This window comes from Solanum stenotomum, chromosome 2 (genome assembly GCF_019186545.1).
Source record: "Solanum stenotomum isolate F172 chromosome 2, ASM1918654v1, whole genome shotgun sequence".
NCBI classification, from domain to species: domain Eukaryota; kingdom Viridiplantae; phylum Streptophyta; class Magnoliopsida; order Solanales; family Solanaceae; genus Solanum; species Solanum stenotomum.
Window position 1 is genome coordinate 20,427,030 of NC_064283.1, and position 14,868 is coordinate 20,441,897.

General features: G+C 35.7%; 1 protein-coding gene across 1 annotated transcript; it reads right to left on the reverse strand.

The window, feature by feature from the left end:
- Positions 1-2,544: 2,544 nt before the first annotated feature.
- On the reverse strand, positions 2,545-3,099 carry LOC125856823 (agamous-like MADS-box protein AGL29). The gene has a single exon (XM_049536467.1). The coding sequence runs from the start codon at positions 3,097-3,099 to the stop codon at positions 2,545-2,547; it is 555 nt and encodes a 184-aa protein (XP_049392424.1).
- Positions 3,100-14,868: the final 11,769 nt, after the last annotated feature.

The window sequence follows — 14,868 nt, forward strand, 5'->3', positions numbered from 1 at the left end:
AAATGAAAGAATAATGTGCACGTTCCTGTGAAAATTTGATTGTGAGTGGCCATATCAACTTGCAGTGGTTTTCCAACTGATGAGGCTAGTGAAAATCTATCCATAATACTAATTTCTTCCTCTAGATCAAATAAAGGATTCCATTTTAGGGTGTGTATTGGGTATGGCCAGTTCATGGATGTAATACAGAAAACAAGTTTAATTTTGATTGGAGGTTAACATAATCTTTTAGTAGTGTAGCTCAAATCAAAACATATCTAGGGTGTGGTAGTCACGGTTGTTCAGGGATTCAGTGACGCTGCATAGGTCATGGTTTGGGCGTAGGGTTGTAAAACTGTAAAATGCACTAATAAAACATAAATCAAGTAAACTACTAGTAACTCTCTGAGGTTCAAACTTGGTCATGCTTAGAAGAATGATAGTTTGATTCGCACGGCAAACCAACGAGCCAACAAGCTCGCTTGTTTAAGTCGTGTCATTAATATTTTTTCAGTGATATTCTTATTTTTTCAGTTTCTTTATATATATATATATATACTAATTGTGATGTTGTGATCACGTGTGACATGTTTCATGCGAGTGTTACGTTAGGGTAAGACAGTGAACTCATATACTATCTTATAAATGGGATTAAAATTGAACTTACTTGCTTTATTAAATGGGGTTGCTTATGCATATTTTCTATAACTGGAGTGTTATTAAGGCTAAGGTGTTAGATGAGAGCTTGAAGGGGAATAGTAGACAAGTTAGCAGAGTTAGTAATGATCTTGTATTTGAAAAATCTCTTTGTGATAAAAAGGATTAAGCTATGATCTGATATGAGGTGGAATGTCCTAGATGGGGGAGTTGTCAAATAAAGGAGGTGGAGTGACTTGAGATAGAGTATATGAATTTCAAGGTAAATCTACTTGTAGTAAGAGTGGTGACTTGGTGGATCGGGATTCTAATTTTATTTCCAAGTTTCGGTTTTTCTTGATTATTTTGTTATATTATGTGGAGGATTCGGGTCAAGTGATGATGCCTACCAGTTGTGTTTGTACTGATACTACTCTTGTTATGCCGCTTGGCATAGTCTTCCTGCAGGACTCAATATTGTTTCTTAGGTTAAGATGATGATAATCTCCGATAGCTTTCACTCCTTTTGTTCTCATGGTGGAAGCTATGCCTTATTTTCTTTCATAAATAGTACTTTTTAGAAGCTCTTGTATCTATTTAGACTAGTTTCTTGGGAAAGGGATCAATGTATTTTCCTTACAAATGTATTTTAGTTTTGACAAAATGTGAGTATTCATATATTTAAATAAGGTGATTAGTTTATAACTGTTTACTTCCTCATTGCATGTTTTAAATTGGGAACAAGGGTTTTCCTATCTAGGTGTTAGAGTAGGTGCCCACACGGCCCAGTGGATTGGGTCATGACACATTTAAGAGACTTAATTAACATTAAACAATTCTATTTTCTAATGTTGGCATTGAATATTCAGGTAGGCATGGTCTTGTCTCGGCGCATATCTTTTGTTATTAAAGGCTTCATAGACGAGTCAGTTTAGTTATAGTTTCAGTCTTTTTGTTTTTTTTTTGCAAACATCTCTGACTTACTCCCTCCGTCCCTATTTAGTTGGCCACTTTAGAAATGACACACATATTAAGGTAACAATGATTAGCATAGTGAAGTTACAATTTTGCCCTTATTAATTATGATTCCAAAATAAATTTATTCAAGATAACTAATCAATGTTGGGGGAAGTTTAAATTTTCAAGAAGCTTAAATGAGGGTATAATTGGAATTTTTTTTTTCCTTTCTTGATTTTTCAAAATGGACAAGTAAATAGGGACATCTAAAAGAGGAAATATGGACAAGTAAATAGGGACGGAGGAAGTATTATTTATAAAGTATTGGAGTTATTTTCTGCAATAGTTGTATGTCCATTTTTAAAATAGTTTTCACATAGTTGTTATAGTCTACAATATAGCAATAAGCCAAGTCAATGGTTAGTTTGGGACAAAAAAACAATTCAGAGTTACGGCCACAATCGGGGTGTAGACTCGTGGACTGACAATACTGATGATAATTAATAGCATATTCCGTACATACTTATTCTCTCTCCCTTATATTAGAAAAATTGACATGTATCTCAATCTACTTAAGAGAATTCATTTTGTGCATCATGGTATACTAAAATCATATGTCACATAACAAAAGCAATTAGATGGAAAATATTTGATTCCTAACCCTAAATCAATTGAAAATGAGAAAATTAATCACAATTTATTGATGTAATGCATATAAGTGTTTTTGTATCCATTATATTATATTTCAAACCAACATATGAAGCTTTGTGCTCATAAGCAATAGTTCAGACCAACCATATCAGATATTATTACTGAAAATCATAGCAATACATGATTGTAGCATCATTGAAATAAATTATTTTTTGAAAAATCAATACCTTAATAATATAAATTTGAATACTAGAGTCTTCACCAATATATCTATAAGTAATAACCTAGCATGATTCAACTATAATTTGAATTTTTCAAATTTCACACTCCAAAAGATTCACGTCCCAGTAAGGATGAAGCTCCATTTTCTAATTGGTTCAAATGATGGAGCATTTTGGAACTAGTGTCACGTAACCAAGCTTCAAATATGATTTGTTCATCTGCATTGAGCTGCTCAATTGACTCCCACCAACCTTTTTGTCTCATTTCTGCCATTTGGTCATAAAAAGTTGTTCGAGCAATCGCAGCATCTTCTATAGCATCAAGTTCTTCAAGCCTATTTTTGAGTTGATTCACTTTATTTCGAGCAGTAATCGTGTCTAGACGAATACCTTGGCTTAACTGCATATCAGGATTCTGAAAACGAGAAACAATTGCATCAGTAGTAGGGTGAAAAAATGAGTGTGGCTTACCAGCAGGGGAAATCATCATTATTCCAATGTCAACATCGCATTCTGTAACGAGTTCACTAGCTTTTTTGAACAAACCCTCCCGACGCTTTGAAAATGTGGTAAGCAGGGCATTCTTATTTTCTATTTTTTGCATTGGTATCTTTTGACGCCCTTTAGTCTTCTTTCTCTCCATGGCTAAATTCATAAGGAGATTGATGAAAAGATAGTTAATTAAACGTTTTTCAGCAAATGATACTTATAAAAAAAAGATATCACACCTATTTATATACTGCAAAAATTGAATTTTTAGTCAAATAATCTTTTTATCATATGGAAAATTAGGAATGTCATTAAATTTTATGCTTTAAATATATTTTGTATGCCAACAACATTATTAAAATATAAAATATTAAGTTAAATATGTAAATATTTTCATATACTCATGAAATTTGTTAAAATAAAGTTAGAAAATATGAATATAATTGGAAGAAAAATAAAATGTACACCAAAATCTATTAAATCTAAAGCTTAAACTATAATAGGAAAATATCTTAATAGAAAATGTACACAAAAATCTTTTAATTCTAAAGCTTAAACTATAATAGGAAAATCTCTTAATGCTCTTTCATAAATTAGTCAAGTCTAAATAGACAATAAAAATAAGTGATTATAATTAGAAATAATATAAAATACAGACCAAAATAATTTAAAATTTAAACTTTATTTAAATTATTCACATGCATTATCATCAAATAAACATTAACTTGAATAAGATCCAAAAATCTAACTTTAATAGAAAAATTCAAAAAATAAAAATAAAAATTGATGTATAGTTTATCTTTCTTCTATTCATATTTTCTAACTTCAACTTGATATTTCATTAATCTAATTTCCTTTTATATTATTGTATTTCATTAATATATTTCCTTTTATATTATTATATTTCATTAATATATTTTCCTATTAAAGTTAGATTTCAAATCTTATTCAAGTCAATGTCTATTTAATGTTAATGCATGTGAATGACTTTATTTTATTGTAAGATTTTAATTATTTAATCTGCAATTTATATTATTTCTAATTATAATCAATTATTTTTTACTGTATACCTAAACTTGATTCATTTATCATTAAGCTTTAGATTTATTTTTATTAATGTAAATGAGAATTTTGATTTTTCTTATTATCCAAAAAAAATAATTAAAAGATTTGAGGTGTAATTTATATTTCTACCAATTATATTCATATTTGCTAACTCCAATTTGATATTCATTATTATATTATATTATATTATATTATATTATATTATATTATATTTATATTTTATTAAATTTTTCGTATAATTAGGAAAATCAAAGTCCTCATTTGCATCAATGAAAATAAATCTAAAGCTTAGCTATAAAATAAAAATTATTTTAATGTTCTTCTTTACAATAATCAAGTTAAAAAAAACAATAAAAATAACTGATTATAATTAGGAATATTATAAATTGTACAATTTAAAATAAATTTAATTATTTTACATGCATTAACATCAAATAGATATTGACTTGAATAAAATTCAAAAATTTAACTTTGATAGGAAAATATTTTAATAAAAAAATATCAATAAATTACATTAATGAAAAATAAAAATATATTAATAAAATATCAAATTAGAGTTAGTTTATATGAATATAATTAGTAGAAAGACAAAATACGCATTAACAAAAAGTAAATCTAAAACTAAATCACGATAGAAAAATATATTGATGTTCTTACATAAATTAATCAAGTCTCGATAGACAATAAAAAAAGTAACTAATCATAATTATAAATAATATAAATGCAAATTAAATAATTTAAAATATTACAATAAAATTAAATCACTCACATACATTAGCATTAAATAGATTGACTTGAATAAGATTCAAAAATCTAACTTTAATAGGAAAATATGTTAATGAAAAATACAACAATATAAAAGGAAATTATATTAATGAAATATCAACTTGAAGTAACAAAATATGAGCATAATTAGAAAAAGATAAACTATACACCAAATTTTTTAATTTTTTTTGTATAATAAGCAAAATCAAAATCCTCATTTGCATTAACAATAATAAATCTACATTTTAACTATAAAGAAAAATATCATGATGTTCTTACGTAAATTCATCAAGTCCAAATCGAGAATAAAAATAACTAATTATAATAAGGAATAATATAAATTGGATATCAAAATAATTTAAAATTTAAAGTAAATTTAAATCATTCACATGTATTAGCATCAAATAAACATTGACTTGAATAAGATCCAAAAGTCTAACTTTAATAAATAAATACTTAAAATAAAAGTACAACAATAAATAGGAAAAATATATCAATAAAATATAATTATGAAAAAATATTAATAAAATATCGAATCGGAGTTAGGCAAATATGTCACGACCGAACGGTCGTTATTTAAGAAAGGCAAAACGTCGGGAGAACTGGACCCCACCATCCCGCCAGAGTGGGGATGATGCCGCTACGGTGGTGGCGCCCCTGCGAGATGGGAAGCGCCAGAGCGGGATGGTCGGGGAAGAACTTAAATGACGCGAAGTTTTATTTTTTCCTTTTTCCCTAAGTGCCAAAAAGAGGCGAGAATCACCCCCAAAAACCCTCAAATGGTTGCTCTAGGCTTGGGAAGGAAGGAGGAAGAGTTTTCTAGATAGCTTGCGGATTCCCGGCTAAAATCCACCATCTCGTCATCCAGAAGCCAGGATTGGAGCTCAATCCCTCTGCAACTGCTTGGCGTCCAGGTAGGCTAGGTTTATTCAATTTAATAGTTGTAGATTCATGCTCACTGTGTAATATAATGTTAATCGACGGTAGAATCAATGTTTAGGCATTCGGACACGGAAAAAGAGTTGATTGTACATGTACCCTAGGTTATAGATGTGATGTGTACTGTGGGGAAAAAGCTTTGTCCTATGAACTAGGGTTAGATGATGGTTCGACTTCTAGTCTGGTGTAGTATATGCTAGTTAATAGCCCTATTGTAGGTAATGGTTCGAATTCCTGTTTGTGTAATGTATGCCGGTAGATTGATTCATAATATACATGCGTGTATGTGAATAGTGAAATGTAAATCAAATCTAATGAATGATTATGTGTGAACATCTACATGAAATGAACCTACTACTTGATTATGTGACTATATGTACTATTCCTTATGATGTGGTCGTGATTGTGGTTGTGCTGATTGGATCGGATGTCACGTTTCGACACATGCATTGGATCGAGTGTCATGTTTCGACACATATATTAGACCGGGTGTCACGTTTCGACACATACATTGGATCGGGTGTCACGTTCCGACACACTAACAGTTTGAGTGTGGGTTCCATGAGAGGACCACTTATGATTATTATGTTCATATCTAATTGTCATTGATGTTGGGAGATTGTATGTTGCTCTAAAATGATAATTGAATTATGCATCATGTATATATGTGCTTACTGCGTTGTGACTACTTGTTATTATCCCATTTACTGGAATTATCTGTGAATGAGCGTGCCCATTAGTATGTAGCCTGGTAAGGGGAGATCGAGAGCCAAGTGTTAGTATCGGCTAATGAGAAGTGAGATGGTGTTTGTGATGCAAAAAGTAGTTAGATCCTACCTTGGGAAAGACATCAGAGTGGCGCTGCGGAAATGGTAGCGGGTCTGGATAGTATATACGATGTAGTCAAGGGCATGTTGCAAGTGGTAGGCCCCGAATTGGTGGTAGTTGCATTCGAGGACTCCTCTAAGAGATAGAATGGTTAAACTATGATCAAGAACAGAGAGAGTAAGGAGTTAGAATCAAGTGTACTAGTATCTTTTAAAGTATTTGGGAATGGTAGAGACAGGAGGATAAAAGTGGAAGGGTGAACAATGTTGTTGCATGTTTCCTGCTAGTCGATTCTTATATTATGCGGTGGGTATCGGGTTGACCGATGATGCCTACCAGTACATGTGGTTTGTACTGATACTACTCTTGCTATGCCTTTTGTCATAGTCTGGTTGCAGGGTCAGTGATGTTTCATAGGTGAAGACGAAGACAATCTTCAACTGCTCTTATTTTTCCTTCCATATGATGGGAGCTGCATCATTTGTTATTATGTTATACACCTTGTAAATCTTAGAAGCTTTTGTACCTGTTTAGACTAGATCCCTAGGGTGTTTATTATTTTACAAGATAAACTGTGGATCCTTTAAAAAGGCTTTCATTATGTAAAAATAGCATACATTTTCGTTTATCTTCAGTTTTCTAAACTCTTCTGCATGTTTATAACCGTGACATCGAGTGTTCTCCTACTTAGGTGTTAGAGTAGGTGCCCGCACTGCCTGGTGGTTGGGTCGTGACAAATTGGTATCAGATCCCATGTTTCCGGTCTCCAGTACAAGAGCAAAATGTGGAATAGACTCCTGCGGATTGATGTATTGACATCCATATCTAATCTTCAGGAAGCCATTAAGCATTCTAGGAAGTTTTTCCATTTCTTCTCTCTTTTTGTGTGGGTTGTCGTGTGTGGTATGAGTTGAGTCCAATTGGTATCTTCAGATTCCAATTGGTATCTCAACAAAGTGAATTGAATGTCGTAGTCGCGGCTTAAGGAACACAAACAAGGTAAATTAGGTTCCAATTGGTATCTGGCCTTAGAGGTTGTATAAATGCATGGATGATTATCTAATGTTCATCCTTGGAGCGAATTAAGTTAATGAACTTTGACTTGCCTGTGATATAGCTGGAGATTTTGATTATGTGCATAGTGATTGTCTGAATAATTGTTGGTGTGTGAAGTGTACTTGCTTGAATGCTACAATGTGATCCCTAGACGATTTTTGGGCTGTGACATGATATACTTATGAGAGGGAATGCAACTGTTAGTTGAGCGTGGGCTTACCATTGATAAAAAAGGGTAAAGGAAAAGAATGACTTGAGACTGTAGGAAAACTCTGGTTTCAGGATAGTCGGGATTGGTCGGGAACCATGTAAGAAAAAGGGCTATTATTGCATAATATAGAAAATTGTTGTTATGAAAGATACCCTTGACGGGTGTCGCAATCTATTATAAATCGTGTGATTAATAGGCATATTCGGAGGATGTGCTTGCTTGTTGTGTTAGATTAGTGGAAAAGGGTTCTGGTACGTATACCGCTGGGTTGACTCGGGATGGACAACGACTATCCTAGCTAAGAGGGTTATCTTAAATACTTAGTTATGGCCCTGGGGCGGGATCCTTCCGCCAAGGCGAGAGATCTCCCGCCAGAGCGAGACAGGGCGAGACAGAATCTCAGCCCTGTCTCCCCCTATTTTCCCTTAGTCACACATATGGACTCCAAATCGTGCATGGGCTAATTCCTGCAACTCAATCAGTACTCAACAATAGAACAGTGAGTTATAATGACATAGAAATTAATTAAGGCTATGAAAATAGCAAAACAAGCATCCATGTGCTTACAAAAACGTAAGGAAAAAGAAAAGAGAAATAGAAATATTGTTCCGTACAGGCCCAAGAGGGGAAAAACCAATCAAGATCCCTGGGAATGGGAAGTGTCGCTACTGGACTCCAGGTCCTCTGGGGCTGTCTCGCCCGTCCACGCCTCACTCAACCAGGGGACACCCGAAAGTCCTCCGGCTCGAGCCGAGAAAGCTCCCTCTAAGGGGCGACGCAAGAAAAAATGACCTTAATAGCCTTCTACATCCGACCCATCAAACGATCCCTCTCTAGACCCTTCTTGCTCTCATATCGCAGCTGGCGGTGGAGCATCTCAACCTTGAAGGCAGTGAAGGGTGGGACTAGAGTCGTGGCACTAGGATAAGAACCTCTCAATCTCCTTCAGACGGCCGCCAAGTCCTCCTCCACACGAGCGCCTAATAGTGAGGGCTGAGACTGGGTAGGAAAAGTATCGTCGGCCTCGTCATCTTCCCTTCCTTCGTCATCCATATCAGTAGTTGCCTGACTGCTACCGGCCCCATTAGTCTTCCTTCTCTTACTCCCGAAGGTAGAATCCTGCCTGATCAAAAGAGGGTGGAAGAGGGGATCCATATAAAGTACCTCATCAGCAGATCAAGGTATCTAGAGTACCCTAGAACCTAAATATGCAAGAATTCTAGCAAATAAACCCTTAAATGGTGCCCGAATCTAAGTTTTGCACCAAGAAACTATTCAACTTCCCCCACCCATTACGAAACCGTTTCGATCGTATTTTCATGAAATCCTTACACTCAGGACGTTGTAGGGACGTTGTGAACGTAAAGGGAGTGTCCATGCTACGTTTTTCTAGCAAATCAAGCAACCTATTTTTATATTTTTGGAAACTACCCCAAGGCCATTCTACCCAATCAATTAGTGTCATGCAATTATTGTTAGTTAAGTATTGAAGTAAATAACGTGAGGAACAAGAACCTTACCTTAAAATTGATGTTCGGAGTAAGACGATTGAGAGAGTTTCGAGTTTTTGGAGTGAGTATAAAAGAAATGGGGAAATCATTCCCTTTTCCCCCATACTTACTGGTTTCGATCCCTCGCTAATCCGGGAGAGTCCCCACCACAGCGGGAACCCTGCTTCTCTGGAGGGGCCATGTTATACAATTCGACGCCTCTTCCCTCCGTGAGGTGCCTCATTTCCCTAACTGGTTCCTTGGGTAAAGACCTTTTTCGTGCTTAAAACTTGGAAACCACTATCCTTCTTTCGTAACGGGCCGATTCGTTAGTTTCGAAGTACTCCAAAAAGGGCTCGTGCTTACCTCACTATTAGTCGTTCGGGGATGAATGAGGGGTAAGTTGGTATCTATTGTAATGACCCAGATCGTCGTTATTTAGAAAAGTCAAAACGTCGGGAGTATTGGACCCTACCATCTCGCCAGGGCGGGGATGATGCCGCTATGGGGGGGGCGGCCCAGCGAGATGAGANCGTGCTTACCTCTCTGTTAGTCGTTCGGGGATGAATGAGGGGTAAGTTGGTATCTATTGTAATGACCCAGATCGTCGTTATTTAGAAAAGTCAAAACGTCGGGAGTACTGGACCCTACCATCTCGCCAGGGCGGGGATGATGCCGCTATGGGGGTGGCGGCCCAGCGAGATGAGAAGCGTCAGAGCGGGATGGTCGGGGCAGAACTTAAATTACGCAAAGTCTTATTTTATCATTTTTCCCTAAGTGCCAAAAAAAGGCGAGGATCACCCTAGAAATCCTCAAAAGGGTGTTTTAGGCTTGGAAAGGAAGGAGAAAGAGGTTTCTAGCGCAAGATTGTCGATAGCTTGCGGATTCCCAGCCAAAATCCACCGTCTCGTCGTTCGGAAGCCAGGATTGGAGCTACAATCCCTATGCAGCTTCTTGACGTCCAGGTAGGCTAGGTTTACTCAATTGAATAGTTGTAGATTCATGCTCACTGCATAATTTAATGTTAATTGATGGTAGAATCCATGTTTAGGCATTCGAACACGGAAAAAAGGTTGATTGTACATGTACCCTAGTTGCTAGATGTGATGTGCACCGTGGGGGAATAGCCTTGTCCTGTGAACTAGAGTTAGATGATGGTTCGACTTCTAGTCTGGTGTGGTATATGCTGGTTAATGGCCCTATTGTAAGTGATGGTTCGAATTCATGTTTGTGTGAGGTATGCTGGTAGATTGCTTCATAGTATGCATGCGTGTGTGTGAATAGTAAAATCTGAATCGAATCTAACGAATGATTATGTAGGAACATCTACATAAAATGAACCTACAACTTCATCATGTGACTATATGTACTATTTCTTATGGTGTGGTCGTGATTGTGGTTGTGATGATTCGGGTGTCACATTTTGACACATGCATTAGATCGTGTGTCACGTTTCGACACATATATTGGACTGGGTGTCACATTCCGACACATACATTGGATTAGGTGTCACGTTTCGACAAACTAACAGTTTGGGTGTGGGTTCTATGAGAGGACCACTTGTGATTATTATGTTCATATCTAATTGTCATTGATGTTGGGAGATTGTATGTTGCTCTAAAATGATAGTTGAATTATGCATCCTGTATATATGTGCTTACTGCGTTGTGACTACTTGTTATTATCCCGTTTACTGGAATTATCTGTGAATGAGCATGCCCATTAGTATGTAGTCTGGTAAGGGGAGACCGAGAGCCAAGTGTTAGTATTGTCTATGATTAGAGGGCTGTCTATGTTCTTAATTAATGAGAAGTGGGGTGGTGTTTGTGATTTAAAAAGTAGTTAGATCCTACCTTGGGAAGGACATCAGAGTGGCGCTGCGAAAACGGTAGCGGGTCTGGATAGTATATACGATGTAGTCAAGGGCATGCTGCAAGTGGTGGGCTGGATTGGTGGTGGTTGCATTCGGGGACTCCTCTAAGAGATAGATTTGTTGAGTTATGATCAAGAACAGAGCGAATAAGGAGTTAGAGTCAAGTGTACTAGTATCTTTTAAAGTATTCAGGAATGGTAGAGGCAGGAGGATAAAGGTGGAGGGGTGAACGGCCTTGTTGCATGTTTCCTGTTAATCGATTCTTATATTATGTATTGGGTATTGGGTTGACCGATGATGCCTACCAGTACGTGTGGTTTGTACTGATACTACTCTTGCTATGCCTTTTGGCATAGTCTGGTTGCAGGGTCAGTGATGTTTCATAGGTGAAGACAGACAATCTCCAACAACTCTTATTTTTCCTTCCATTTGATGGGAGTTGCGTAATTTGTTATTATGTTATGCACCTTGTAAATCTTAGAAGATCTTGTACATGTTTAGACTAGATCCCTGGGGTGTTTATTATTTTACAAGATAAATTGTGGATCCTTTAAAAACGAATTCATTATGTAAAAATAGCATACATTTTCGTCTATCTTCAATTTTCTAAAATCTTCCGCATGTTTCTCCTACTTAGTTATTAGAGTAGGTGCCCGCACGGCCCGGTGGGTTTGATCGTGACAAAATATGAATTAATTAGTAGAAAGATAAACTACACATCAAAATCTTTTAATTTTTTTTTGTTTAATAACCAAAGTCAAAATTCTCATTTGCATTAACAAAAATAAATCTAAAGCATAATCATAATAGAAAATTATCTTAATGTTCTTACATAAATTAATCAAGTCTAGAAAGGTAAGAAAACATAATTGATTATAATTAGAAATAATATAAATTACATATGTAATAATTTAAAATTTTAGTTTTAAATTAAATGAATAGTCTTTGATTACATGTTTTTACCTATTAGTCAGTATGATTATATAGTTATTTTCATGATCTCTTAGAATAGAGAAAATTCATGTCTTTAAACCCGTGATAATTAAATTGCGTGTTCTATTTAGAGTATAGAAACCACGAAGAGTAGTTTGACATCAAGTCTTTCAGTTCCAAATGTTTAAAGATGCTTTCAGATAAAATGTATATCAGTCCAGTCTCAGTTTATCAGTATTATTAGGATACATAGATTGTCAGTATAAATTCAATTGGGAGTAATACTTAGCACCAAGTGGACATAGGGATGAATGAATGATCACTCATTAGTTAAGACAAATACATTTAGTATAAATAGTTAATTCCTAGAACTACATGCCATCATAGGTATTAAGGGGCATCTAGTTGATCAATATTGAAACCTTGGTCCTTTTGGACATCAGTTTAGTGGATCCACGCCATTAGTGTCTTCTACCCTAGGAAAGTATAGAGCGCCCTTCTAGCTGGGGTACAAGTTGGACTACATTTAGCTCAATGGAGTATGTCTTATTAGTGTCTCCCACAGTGTAGTTTTCAGATATTGCATGACCTTGTATATATTCAATTGTTTCAGTTTAGTACTTATCAGTTGCATATTGATTTACTTTGTCATTGTATCAATTCATATATTTAATTCAGCATTTTAGAGTATCTTGTTCAGTTTACTAGACTTGTGATGCATGTGTCGCACTCCAGTACATTTAAAGTACCGTCTTCATACCTATTTGCACTGAATTGTTTTATGATACAGGTTCAGACGCTCATCATTTAGCTTGCGGTTTGTACGACTTTTGATCAGCTCGGTAACAGTATTCGTGAGGCCTCATCTTTCAAGGACAACACCTATGTTATTTTTCTTTATTTCAATCATTCAGTTTTTAGACAATTAGAGTTAGTTAGGGGGCTTGTTCCAACAACTCATCTCATTAGAGGCTTTTACATATTAGTTTTTAGCTTTATATATTGTTTTAGGATGAATTCCTTTTTGATTATTAAGTTAAGACTTGGATTTCTTATATCCTCCAGGCTCAACTTTTGCATATATATATATATATATATATAAATCGCACGTGTGTCTCAAGCAAGTACTATACATAATATAAGTTATATAAAAAAACCATAGTGTAATCAATAACAAAAAAAAGTACAAACTAAAATTGATGAATGTACATTAATCCAATTTGAATGACTTTTTTGTTGAGCGATAAATGATTAATTATTGTGAGAACGGCAAAATTGAATAACTATATTTAGTTACATAGGTCAAATGAATTACATTTCAGGTTATTAGGTGCAAATATTTTGTCTATATGTTAGATATGTAAAATGTATAAAATGAGTTGCATTTTAATGGTATTAGGTGCAAATGATTAATACTAATACTTCCTTATAGACCAAATATTTGTGTAATATCCATCTATGTTTCAATTTATCTATTATGAGCACAATGTTTGTTGTGGAAGCTCGCTATATGTACGATCTATCTTACTTAATAATTTTAAATAAGTAATTACAAAAGTGTATAAGTATTACAAATTAAGTTTCGTGATATAATAATCCAAATAATAATGAAATGTGATACTCACACCAAATAGTAAAACAGTGAATCTAAAATATTTAAACAAAAATCTTGATTATGCTATTTGAAATATTTAAAATTTCTAGCCTTGCCTCCGGGGGGAGGGGGGCAGGCCTGCCTCCAGAGGTGGGAGGTGGGGAAACTACCTCCGGAGGGAGGGCGGAGGGCCTGCCTTTGGATGGGGTGGAGGGGGCGAGGGGCCTGCCTCTGGGGGGCGGGCTTTCCTTCAGAGGGGGTGCAGGCCTACATCCGAAGGGGGTCCGGGGGCCCTCCAGAGGGGGGTGGGGGGGCCTCTAGAGAGGGGGAGGGGGCTTCCTCGGGATTGAGGAGATGAGTTCTGCCTCGGGGTTGAGGAGGCAGGGCCTGCCTCACGATTGAGGAGACAAGGTCAATCTCAGGGTTGGGCGGGGTTAGGGGTGTGCAAAAATCAATTTAACCAATAAATCGAACCGAAAAAAACACTATTGGTTTATTGATATTGAGTTATTGGGCTAATGGGTTTTAAACGGTTTTGCAAATTTTTTTATTGGGTTATTGGTTCGGTTTCCGGTTTTATAATTTTTGTTAATGGTTAAACCGATAACCCAATAAGACTATACTAAATTTACTAGTCTTATTGTTAATGGTTAAACGATTGTTACTTTCACACTTTTTGTTGATGGTTAAACGATTGTTACTTTCACACTTTTTCCTTTGAATGTGTCTAGTGTCTAAACTTGCAAGAAAAATGATTGTTACTTTTATGATTATTACTTTCATGCCAAATGTTGGAAAAATCATATGGTTTATTTGAAAATTTTCTTATCGTGTATATAATATATATGAGTATTTTCTTATTGGTTAAACCGAAAATCGAACCGTTAAGTACCATAAACCGATTAACCAAAAACCGCTAAGAAATATGTTATTGGTTTGGTTATCGGTTTGAAGTATTTACAAACCGAAAACCGATAAACCGAACCAATAACACCTAAAACCGAACCGAACCGACCGATGAGCATCCCTAGGCGGGGCCCCTTGGGGCTGGGCTAGGTGGGGCTTGCCTTGTGTTTTGGTTGGGCGGGGTCTGTCTCGGAGTGGGGCGTGGTGGGGCCATCCTCAAGGCTGGGCGGGGCGGGGCCTGCCTCGAGAGGGGGGCCCTGCCTTGGGGCTGGTTG

Coding starts and splice junctions, on each gene's coding strand:
- LOC125856823 (XM_049536467.1), bottom strand. CDS start 3,099: ATGAATTTAGCCATGGAGAGAAAGAAGACTAAAGGGCGTCAAAAGATA.